Raw genomic sequence first — 11,826 nt, 5'->3', positions numbered from 1 at the left:
CATAATGTGCTTCAGTTGAGACATATATTTCTCAAACAAGATCCATACCAAATTATACAGCTATACATGAAACATATCTAACCTAAAGAGTGCTGGAATTTGTAGCAGCCAAACACAGGAAACAACTTAAAATTAAACAGATAGTATTTCAAATATAGGCTACACACAAACAACACAATTGTTATGTACAATTTACAAACATATAACTTTTTTTTTTTTGAAAGATACAACATATAACTATAAGCTGTATTAAAAGAAACACTCATACAATACAAAACATGACATTGATAAATGTAGTCCCCAAGTATCGCGATCAATTCTCCCCCAAGTAAAACTGGAATTAAGCCAAACAAATAATTGCCTCCAGAAAAACGGCACGGGCATTATCATCGCCCTATTCCACAGTCTTGGTTTACATCAACACTATTAATGGCCCAGATTCTGTTACCAAGTACCAACCAGCCAAGCTTTACCATAGCTGAAATCAAGTCCGAGTCGATTATACTACTATATTAAATTGAGCGGTGCTGTATGCCGGAAGAGAACTGACAGCTAGTAATGGACTAAAGGGGAAGCCGGTAAATCATGGAACAAAGTTTGAGCTTAAACTAGCTTATGATCTCAGGCAATTATTTCCCTGACAAGCCAATCTAAACTAGGATATGAGAAGTACAAGATGAGAAATGACGGGAGAGCAAAGAGAATTGTAACAAGTATATACAGAGCCAAAATGGCTGCACTGGCTGGTACTGCATACAAGATAATCAAAAGAAATATAATGATCAATGGGAACTTGGCTGTCAACTGAACAAAGAAAATCAGTGACTTTCGAAGAGATATATGCACCCTTTCCATATCGAGGTGATTATGGGTATTAGCCCGAGGCTGACTGGAGTTCGATGTATCTGGAGGGTGAACTTGCCCCCCCTGAAGGTTTCCATGGTTTACTTGCCCTCCTAAGGTTAAATTACCTTTGCTTGCGCACTGTTGTTGATTATCCCCACAGCAAGTTGAATGTGATTTTACTCGGTCACCATTCATACCCTCAACCATCCAAAGAAGAAAGTAGTTCTTACGAGGGAATCTAAGGTTTCCCCTATAAACTAAACGGAATGATAGAAGGTTGCACCATGGGCAGGAGATGAAAAGAGGAAGTTGAACCGGCAGCGTTGGAAATTTCACGGTAGCCCATTGTAGTCCCAAGATACAGTTTTTACAGAGGGTATGACCACACCACAAAACATAAGGCACATTTTCAACAATATTGAAAGACTCCCAGCATACTGGGCACTCAAGCCCTTCCTCTCTTCCTACGACAGAGGTCTCATCATCAGAACATTCTGAAGCAGAATGAGTTGGGTTTGAAGAATCCTTTTTCAGTCCTACACTTCCAGCAATACAATTTGATGTGAAGTTCCACATTCTGAATCACAATAAGTTTACAACCAGTCAGAAGGTATCATTCAGTCCTAAATGTGATAAATTAATGACTGACTCAACACATAATGTCTGAAACAAGCAAATAATACAGAACTACATAATAGTAACAAGGAACAGCAACAACCAAAGCCTTTCCCTACTAGTTGAGATCAGCTACATGGATAAACAAACAACACTGTAATTTTCTGCCATAGACTACATATATAAATAAGCCATTTGTTTATAGTTCTCTCTTGATGGTTTGACTTTGACCTATAGTTTTCTTTGGTCTTCCTCTTCATCTAACCATTTGAGTGTCCTTCATTCAGGTCTACCCTCCTAGTTGATGCTTCTAACATGTCTAAGCCACCTAAGACGTTATTTTACTATTTTTACCATAATGGGTGCGACCCCAACTTTCCCTCTAATGACTTCACACTATCCATATTAGAGTGCCTGCCTACTATGCATGCTTTATTCTACTTTTATTGTTAATAAGACTATCATTTTGGGATATGTTGAAGAAAAGAAGTTCTCAAGTTAGCTAACAAAATGTCTAGATGGCATATAATAATGAGTTTAACTTTGAAAAAGTTCCTTACAGTCCAAAAAAGAATATCCAGCCACTATTTCTAAGAAAGATGTAAGGCATCAAGAATAATAAAGTAGGACATGGGTGAAGGATGTATTTGCCATTCAGACATATAGGTATAATCACAGATATTCAGATTCCGTGTAATGACTGTGATACAAAGTTATTGATCTTAGTCGTCCGATCTCAAATCAATGGTGAATATTAATTAAATATAATTTGGTGAAAGTCTAATACAAGCCAACCTTTCTCAAATTGATGGTTGAGATCAATTAAAGTGTATAACTGCGTGTCTGTGTGTTTTTTTCATACAGTGAATCAAGAACCTAATCACAGAACTTGCACAAAATAGTTCGTCAAGTTCATGGTCTAGACTAAAGACAGCTCAATCCAGTTAACAATTAGAAATCAAATATGACTCAAGTAAGATGAACTTCTCAAGAAGCACTTACAGAAATCACACGAACTAAGCAATCTCAATTTTTGAACTAAGCTATATTAACACCACAAGTCACCACTTAGCAATCAAACAAAATTTCAGCTATCTACTTTTGTACCAGCTGAACAACTAGAATTTGAAAGATCCCTGATCTAGACTAACAAACTACTGCAACCATTTCGATATAACTAATCATAATGATCATTACATATCAAAATAAAAAATCATATCATACAACTGAAAACAAGCTAAAAAAACTTATTTGATAAACACATTTAATAACACAGATTTCAGATTTTTCCTTCTTCAAAGATCACATCAAAGTTCAATACTTTATAACCATACCCTCAATTCAAATAGTTCTTCAAAATCAGCTTATCAAAACCAAGCAAAAGCTAAAACACCCATCAAAGAAATCATTCAGATCATAAGAAGTAACACTTAAAAAAACAATTTTTAATGTAAAAAAATGAACTGGGTCATTGAAAAACACCACAAAATTCTAATCACAAATTATAATTTGAAAGAAGCAAAACAGTTCAAATGGGGGATTGAAATTTAGAAGTAGAAGGTACCGATTATGCGGAAAATTGGAGAAATTGTGGAGTGACAGTGGGAGGAGCAGAGAATCGTTGATTGATTTGGTTGGTAGCACTCGATTCGATCGCAAAACAGAAACCCTATATCAAAACGATATCGTTTTCGTCACTCATCTAGCCCACTCTATCTTACACACCTATATCATGTCACTGTCTCGATATCACACGTCTTTCTTTATGGGAGTTATTTATTTATCATGTTTGACAAAAGTGATTATGTAATTGATTTTTGTTTAAAAATAATAATCAAGTAAATAGTCCTTGTAAGAATTTTGTTTTTAGTCCCTACAAAATTAAATCACATTTTTTAGTCCCTATAAAATCTTCCACTAGCATTTTTAGTCTCTATAAAATTTTCAATCAGCATTTTTAGTCCTTGTAAAATTTTTCCATCGACATTTTTAGTCCCTAAAATGCTTAAGAAAAATGTCATAGGGACTAAAAAGTGTGATTTTATTTTGTAGAGACTAAAAACAAAACTGTGAATATTTGTAGTGACTAAAAACTTAATTAACCTAAAGTGATTTTGATTAAAAGTGGGGTTTGTGTTTTGTTATATTGATGTAAAAATGAGTTTAGCTATAAATTTGTATGTAAAGATAAATTCTAACATTAAAAAGCCATAAATTCTAGTTTCAAGTAAAATTAATTCTGGCGATAAAATTAATTATACTCGACACCAAACATGTCAAAACTCAAAATCAATTCTACAACTTCAGAATCAACGTTGATCCTTTAGAAGTGAAACCACTCATATTGATGATGGAATAACATGATGTTTTTATTTACTCCCTCCGTTTCAAAATGAGTGTTGTTTTAGGTGTTTACACACATATTAAGAAATGCAATTATTAAAAGATAGATAATGGTTATTTTACCAAATTATCCTTATTAACTATTGGTTAGTTTTAAAAGTAATATTTTGGAAGTAGTGTGCAGAGTATTAATTGGAGGGTACAATTGAAAAGAAAAAGTTATTATTGCATTGAAAATTGAAAGTGACATTCATTTTGAAACAATTTTTTTTGGCTAAAGCGACACTCATTTTGAAACGGATGGAGTATGTTTTTAGCGTAAATTTTTACATTTAAATGCAAATTAGAAGTCAAGTAGAGGAGCTGTCATTTGATTTGAGGAACTTTTTGTATTTTTTTCTTTCGAGTCGTTGTAATTCACTTGAAGGAGAAATCATGCAACCCCATAGGCGTTTTGAGTTTTTTGTAGTGAGAAATCATGTAAATTGACAAATCAAGACTACATCTGAAGGATCAAGGATATAAAGATGGAAGTTCAATGATCTTCAAAGGTATTCGAAGACAATACACCTTGAAAAAAATTCATTTCAAGTTCCAAGGCATGACGAACGGATGAAAAGGGGTTGAAAACTACTGAAATTGCGCATGAGGGGCTGCCTCATGCACCCTGCACAACTCCCCCTCATGCGCCCTGCACAACTCCTTTAACCTTATTGATTTGTTGGTTTCAAAAGAAGCTTAGCCATGTGAATAGTCAAATATTTGTCTTGTGCTTGATTTTATATTAAATGATAAATAGCAGTCATAATTACTCTTATTGTTATATAAACGATAAATTAAAATAAATAAAAAATTATAAGTGACAACTTGTACCGTCTTTAATAGTTATTTTAAAATTGAAAATTCGTGATAAATTGTCTCATGAAAGTTTAATCTCATTGGTGATAGTTTGTCGTGTACATGATAATTATTTTGAAACTGTGAATTAAAGACAATTTAGTCCAATATATTTAGTGACAAAAATAATTTTTGTTGGTGTACAACTATTATTTTTTTGTTTAAGCGAAGGATGAGGCAGAGGGGTCTCCTCAGCCACATCCAAAATATATATAGATAAAAAGAAAATAAAGTACAAAAAAGAGGGGGACATAAACCAAAACCCTCAAACAAAGCAAAAAAACGATAGAAAGAGAGATCAAAGCTTCAATTGAAAACCTTTAGAAGTACTTTCCCTGAGCCTAGTAGGATAAGTCCCTTTGCTAGCTTCTGCCTGCTACTTCTGATGCTTCTTCTTTTTCTTTGAGACAACCATTTGAAATTGTTGATTGGAGACATCAACTTCAGCCATATTATCCCATGATTGCCTAAGAAAATCCATATCTTTTTGGACCGCAGCAGGAATAGGTGGAGCAACTATAGAAAGTTGTTTCCTATCTGAACCAAAATCATGCTCAAGATCACTGGTGGTGGAATCTTGACAGTAATCTATATCGATTACAACATTAAACCAAGGACCGGTTATACGCAAATCAGGAAATGGCTGGTTCCTGCTATGTTCCTCAATCGTATGAGAATCATAAGCTAAAAAGTCTCCCACATGTACAAGTTGCACAGGAAGAGTTCCAGTAACAATCTCTTCCACAAGATTGATGACATCTTCCACATGAATGGTAGCTCCCATCTCTTTAGACATTATCATATCACTTAGAAGAGGGTCCTCATCTACAACAATTTTACTACAACCTGTTGATTGCAAAACAATAGGTTGTTGATCATCATTAGAAGATGGAGTCTTACCCTTCTCTATATCCTGCAATTTCTCAGAGGTTTTGTTTAAAACTTTTTGTTTCTTAGCAACTTCCCTAGAAGCCTTCTGGTTGTTATGCAGCCATTTACACTGACTAATGGTATGACCAATTGTTGCACAGTTTTGACAATAAGCGGGAAGCCATTCGTAAGCAATATCAACGTAAAAGGAAAACCCTTCACGTTCAACCAAAAATCTCATCAAAAATTCTTTTTGAAAGATCCATGTCAACCAAGATCCTTGCATAATGACCAAAAGTGCTATTCTTAGTCGCAACGTCTAAATCTAGAAGGGTTCCCACCCCATTAGCAATTTCAAACAATGTTTTAGGTCTCCAATATTCCTGCGGGGGTTCTAACAAATCTAATCCATATTTGAACATGAGATTGCTTGGGATTGTGAATGCTGAAATCTGGGGACCATTTAGAAAGTCGGAGAATACCTGGTTTAAGATTCCACGAACATGCAGCCCAAATTTTCTTCATGTCATCCATTGAAGAAAATTGAAAAAGACAAAAGCCTTTCCCCCAAAGAGGAGATCTTCACATTCCCTACAGGTTTCCATAAAGCAAGAAGCGACAATTTTTTTTTGCCCTACTTTATTCCGAAAAATACAAAAATACCCTACTTTTTCGAAAAATTGCAAAACTACCCTACTTTTCAGTACCTCGCAACTCCAAGTTGCAAGGTGCCTAAAATTTTGTATACCTCGCAACTCCAAGTTGCAAGGTAGTTTGTTAATTTTTTTTTGAATTTTTTAAATACCAAGCAAGATGGACTTGCGAGGTATTATTGTGTTTTTTTAAAAAAAAAAATTAAATACCCCACAACTTGGGGTTGCAAGGTATTTTTTTATTATTTCCAGCTTCCACACGCAGACCAGATAGGAATAGCAAAATATATTATTTTTTCTACTATAAATACTTCATTTCATCTTTCATTTTATCACACCATTTCATCTTCTATTCTTACATTTATCTTCTTTTAACCTTATTTTCACAATGCCAAATGCAATACGTTCCAGCGTTAAATTTGCGCATATAAATCGACCGTTCAGCGGTTGGATGTTAGATCCGGTTGATACGCTATCCGAATTAAATGATGTTTTTAACTACTTTTTCTACTTGACAAATGATCCTACTCGAAGGGTGAAACGTATTGTACATGTAGAACCGTACTACTCGTTGGATAATATCCACAATGACTGGAAGTTACGGTATGATTTTAAGACTCTTGAAAGAGACATTGAAGTGGAGCGCATGTTTCGATGGAGAACAAACACAGGAGACCCGTTGTACTTGTTCGTTGAAAGTGAAATTAATGTTGAGTAGTTTATGTTAAATCATCTTGTGTTAGGTTATGAAATCTTATGTTTTATGAATTTTAATTTTTGTAATTTTAATTTTGTGTTGTAATAATTAATGTTGTATTGTGTAATTTCTATTTTAATATGTTTAAAAAAATTATTATGTTTTTTTTTAAGAGAAAAAAAATTATTATGTTATTTACATTTTAATAGCAAGTATTTTTAATAATTTGTTGCATTATTTTATTTTGGACAGTATATTTAGGCATTAATAAAAAAGTAGGGTTAATTATGTTTCTAGTCCCTATAAAATAGCGACCTTGTAAGTTTAGTCCTTACTTAATTTTAATAGCATTTTTAGTCCCTATAAAAAAAAATTTACTTATAATTTTAGTCCCTGCTAAAACAAAGTTTGATTAATTATCCTTAAACTCTTAAATTTTTGAACGATTTTTTTGAGACAAGATTAGAACACTATGAAAGGTTCGTTTACTAAAATTTAGAATTTTCAGACATGAAATGAATTAAATATGAATTTTTTAAAACGACAAAAGTTAAAGATAAAAAGTAATAAAATCTGGATGTAGAAATCAAATTTTGCGATAATTTTTTGCGGAGGAACTTTTAGTAATGTTCTAAACATGTCTGCAAAAAATTGTTCAAAAATTTAAGAGTTTAAGCATAAATTAAACAAATTTGAATTGAGTAGGGACTAATACTCAGGGCAAAAAAACAAAATTAGGGACTAAAAATGCTATTAAAATTAAGTAAGGACTAAACTTACAAGGTCGCTATTTTATAGGGACTAGAAACATAATTAACCCAAAAAAGTAATTACAACAATAATCATAATAATAATAATCATAATATTTATAAAATAAAAAATGAATGCAATACAATAAATATGAAATAAAGACTAGATTTCTACTGATGTCTAATATTAATGCAATCTTTGCGGGAATGACCAGGCATCCTACAAACGCCGCATCTTCTCTCAGTTTCCACATCGTCCATCTCGGTCCTAATGCGAGTAATTGGTGGACGGCCTTTCTTTGCCCTACGCATGGACTTGTTGGGAACCACCTTCAGTCCTTCATAATCAGGCCAATATGTCTGGTGGTGAACCACGTCGAAGTGGATGTTGTATACGGCGTATACACACTCATTCGTGAATTTGTTATCGACAAAAGTCTTGTAGTCGTGACGAAAGCTAGAACATGCGGCAATGACATGTGAGCATGGTAGGTGTAACGCTCTGAATCGTCCACAGTCACACCATTTATTTTGCAGGTCCACCTTGTATTCTCCCTTTGGTAACCCTTCTTTATGGTCGATGGTTTCACGGACGGAGAAGGTATACCGATCCCGATCAAACTGAGTGACATGATGACTGTTGGATTTATGAGCCTCATCCCTGAGATATTTCATGATGTTTTCTGAGAATGGCTCACCAGAATTTACCCTTGCCGCTGCCTCATGTCCTCTTTTAGCAAACAAGGCCGCCAACCTGTAATATGATGCTTTCACAATTGCTGTGATCGGGAGTCCTCGAATACCCTTATACACGTTGTTTTGTGACTCTACCAATTACCCCCCTACAACAACCCGCAATACCCAATGTACACCAACCAAAACTACAACAACCGACCAACACCAACAAACCTACTATCTCACTTCTCTCCGGATGCGTTGAACTCCAATGAACAATTTCTGGATATGGGATGGCCAACAAGGGAACACGATGTGTCGTTGACGTTGGGTCATGGTAGTCAGACACAATCAACTACATATAACAATGACGAAACCCAACATGACGCTCAAGTAAATCGTGGAAGAAATCGTCGAAGACGAGGGTGTGGGACAGCCGGGCATTTGTAATAATTGTAGATTTTATGGTTATTTTATTTGTTAAATAATTTTTATAGTTTTATTAAAATTAAGTTTTTTTTACTCAAAGTTGGCGTGGAATGATGCATGGTGGTGTGGAAATAATAAAAAAATACCTTGCAACCCCAAGTTGTGGGGTATTTAATTTTTTTTTTAAAAAAAACACAATAATACCTCGCAAGTCGATCTTGCTTGGTATTTAAAAAATTCAAAAAAAAAATAACAAACTACCTTGCAACTTGGAGTTGCGAGGTATACAAAATTTTAGGCACCTTGTAACTTGGAGTTGCGAGGTACTGAAAAGTAGGGTAGTTTTGCAATTTTTCGAAAAAGTAGGGTATTTTTGTATTTTTCGGAATAAAGTAGGGCACAAAAAAAATTGTCGCAAGAAGCTTCTCATAAAGGATACGACCAGTGATTGGTTTGTCCCCTATGCTCAAACTCAATCTTCCACGAAGATTATGTTGGCAACCTTCAACTCCTTTCTCATATTCATCCTGTGAAATCTTGATACTCAAAGAGTCCCCTTTGATTACAGGAGCGGGCAAAGGATTCTGTTGGATGTCGTCGTTGGTTAGAGCTTGTGCGAAGGTGCGAAGGTTGTTGTTCGGCTGATTCGGAGGTACATGAGCAATAGGAACAGCGGACATGATAGACGTTCTCTGAACAAAACCCATAGAAGCAACAGACCAACAACAAAATTGCAGCAAACAACTACCAAGAGAAACAGTACAGAAACCCACAAAATCAAAAGGAACAGAGTAGAGTAAACCCAGAAATCACCTGAAGATTGAAGCGCGTGAGAGAGAGATCACGACAAAAGCCAGAAAAACGATTGAAATCCGATCTAGAGCAACCCCTAAAAGGGGCGGTGGTGGTGAAACTACTGTTCACTTGAATCGCCGCTCATGTTTCTCTTTCTTCGTTTTTTCCTCTCCAGATCAACAATTGGTGTACAACTATTAGAGTAACTTATGAATCTATCATAGTAACGTAGTATCTCAAGAAATCTATCATAGTAATGTAGTATCTCTTTTATCATTTTCAAGTGAAGCACGTCATTTGAGAGATGGAACAATCTTGTTATGAGAATGAGGAGGATAATGATTCAAGTTTATGGATTAGTTATATAGATAGTAGATAAGCTATACAATTAATTATAGGCTTAATACATGCTTTGGTCCCTTAACTTATTTTCGAATTTCATTTTGGTCCCTTAACTTTAAACTGTCTCAATTTGGTCCCTTAAATCTTACACCGTTTAATATTATGGTCCTCTCCGTTAGTTTTTTTGTAAAAACTGTTAACTTATGCCACATGTCAGTTTTGATTGTGATCAAAGGTTGGATTTGAAAGGCACACTGTGGACTCACAACATCTCACAACATATGATAACTCCATCAACAACAACAACAATTTCTTCATCACTCTCTCCATCGATCTTTAATTCCTCTCACTCTCTCTATGTATCTTCTTCTTTCTTTTCTTTTTCAATTAATTTTTGGGATAAAAACGAAGAAAGAGTAAAAAATTTGGGCTAAAACGGACTGCCTTCTTCCTCTTCTCTCAACAACAATGTCCTTCTACTAATCTGAAATTGGAAGAAGATATAATAATTGTTCCTTGCCAATTCATGATATGGCTTGATTTCTCAGTTTGTGTTAGTTTAGCAATGAATCAAAGTAACCACATGATTCGAGAAAATAATTCTTCAAGTTTAGAACTTAAAAAAAGGTTATCAACGAAAAAGAGAAAGAGAGGAGGAGATATAAAGCAAAGGTAGAGAAACTCAAAAACAATTATGATTCCATGCCTTCTGTGTCCATTATCGGTTTGAAAATCAAAAGAAGAGAGGAATGGGCGAAACAAAACAACAACAACAATACAACAGTCCCAGCAGAAACAATACAGAGCAACACCCAAAAAACTAGGAAGAAAAAAACTCCCTAAAACCTGTCTGCCAGAAGCCGAAAACAACACCAGTAAAAAACAGCAACAGCGCATCAGGACAGAAAAAACCAACAACAAACCATAATCTGCTTCAAAAATAGAAGAGGGTGGAATTAAATCAACAACAACAAACCAGCAGCATCAGGACAGTAACAAACCAACAACAACAAACCAGCAGCAGCAGCGCATTCAGACTTCAAAAATAAAATCCCATGAATTGTAACTTAAAGTTACTGAAAGCAAGAATTGAAATAAGCCCCAAAAATCCTCATAGGAAAAAAGAAAGAGAATACTTGTTTCTAGAAGAAGAAAATAACTCAGAAGGGGGTGGAATTTCTTATGTGATTTTTGGTTGAATCTGAAGGGGGTGAATTTTCTCAATGCTTGAAATTCAATCATCACAACAAAATTGGGGTTGGGTTTGAGAATTGTCGAGGAAGAAGGTGAAGGAAGAGATAAGTGAAAATTGAGAGACAACATAAATTAGGTTTTGGTTTGGTTTGTGGTGGTGGTGACCGTAAGTTGGCGGTGCTATTGGTGGTGGAGAAAAAGAAAAGGAAGAAGAAGATGCATAGAGAGAGTGAGAGGAATTAAAGATCGGTGGAGAGAGTGATGAAGAAATTGTTGTTGTTGTTGATGGAGTTATCATATGTTGTGAGATGTTGTGAGTCCACAGTGTGCCTTTCAAATCCAACCTTTGATCACAATCAAAACTGACATGTGGCATAAGTTAACAGTTTTTACAAAAAAACTAACGGAGAGGACCATAATAGTAAACGGTGTAAGATTTAAGGGACCAAATTGAGACAGTTTAAAGTTAAGGGACCAAAATGAAATTCGAAAATAAGTTAAGGGACCAAAGCATGTATTAAGCCTTAATTATAATAGCAAATATAATACAAAGTAAATTATGGATAATGAGGTCAATACATTCAGATATTTTCTTTCCTTTCATAAGACCCAATCTGAAGCTTGTCTTCTATCATTCTTTCATCATCCAGTTAATCATAACTATAAATTTCATCATCAACACAATACTGATAGCTAGATATAAAATCACATGATAAATACA

General features: G+C 34.7%; 2 protein-coding genes and 1 pseudogene across 2 annotated transcripts; all 3 read right to left on the bottom strand.

The window, feature by feature from the left end:
* Nucleotides 1–98: 98 nt before the first annotated feature.
* LOC146912562 (RING/U-box superfamily protein) lies at nucleotides 99–3,213 on the bottom strand. Its single transcript, XM_085722132.1, has 2 exons — nucleotides 3,026–3,213; nucleotides 99–1,423 (listed from the first exon to the last, which is right to left on the bottom strand). The coding sequence occupies exon 2, from the start codon at nucleotides 1,420–1,422 to the stop codon at nucleotides 622–624; it is 801 nt and encodes a 266-aa protein (XP_085578258.1). The 5' UTR covers nucleotide 1,423; nucleotides 3,026–3,213; the 3' UTR covers nucleotides 99–621.
* A 1,786-nt stretch (nucleotides 3,214–4,999) lies between these two features.
* LOC146912561 (uncharacterized) lies at nucleotides 5,000–6,105 on the bottom strand (annotated as a pseudogene).
* A 1,723-nt stretch (nucleotides 6,106–7,828) lies between these two features.
* LOC146912560 (uncharacterized) lies at nucleotides 7,829–9,454 on the bottom strand. Its single transcript, XM_085720749.1, has 3 exons — nucleotides 9,077–9,454; nucleotides 8,580–8,700; nucleotides 7,829–8,497 (listed from the first exon to the last, which is right to left on the bottom strand). The coding sequence occupies exons 1-3, from the start codon at nucleotides 9,452–9,454 to the stop codon at nucleotides 7,842–7,844; spliced, it is 1,155 nt and encodes a 384-aa protein (XP_085576875.1). The 3' UTR covers nucleotides 7,829–7,841.
* Nucleotides 9,455–11,826: the final 2,372 nt, after the last annotated feature.

The sequence above is a fragment of the Medicago sativa genome, chromosome 6 (assembly GCF_051527215.1).
Source record: "Medicago sativa cultivar Bolivia chromosome 6, Bolivia_mono, whole genome shotgun sequence".
NCBI classification, from domain to species: Eukaryota; Viridiplantae; Streptophyta; class Magnoliopsida; order Fabales; family Fabaceae; genus Medicago; species Medicago sativa.
This window is presented reverse-complemented; position numbering and strand designations above follow the sequence as displayed.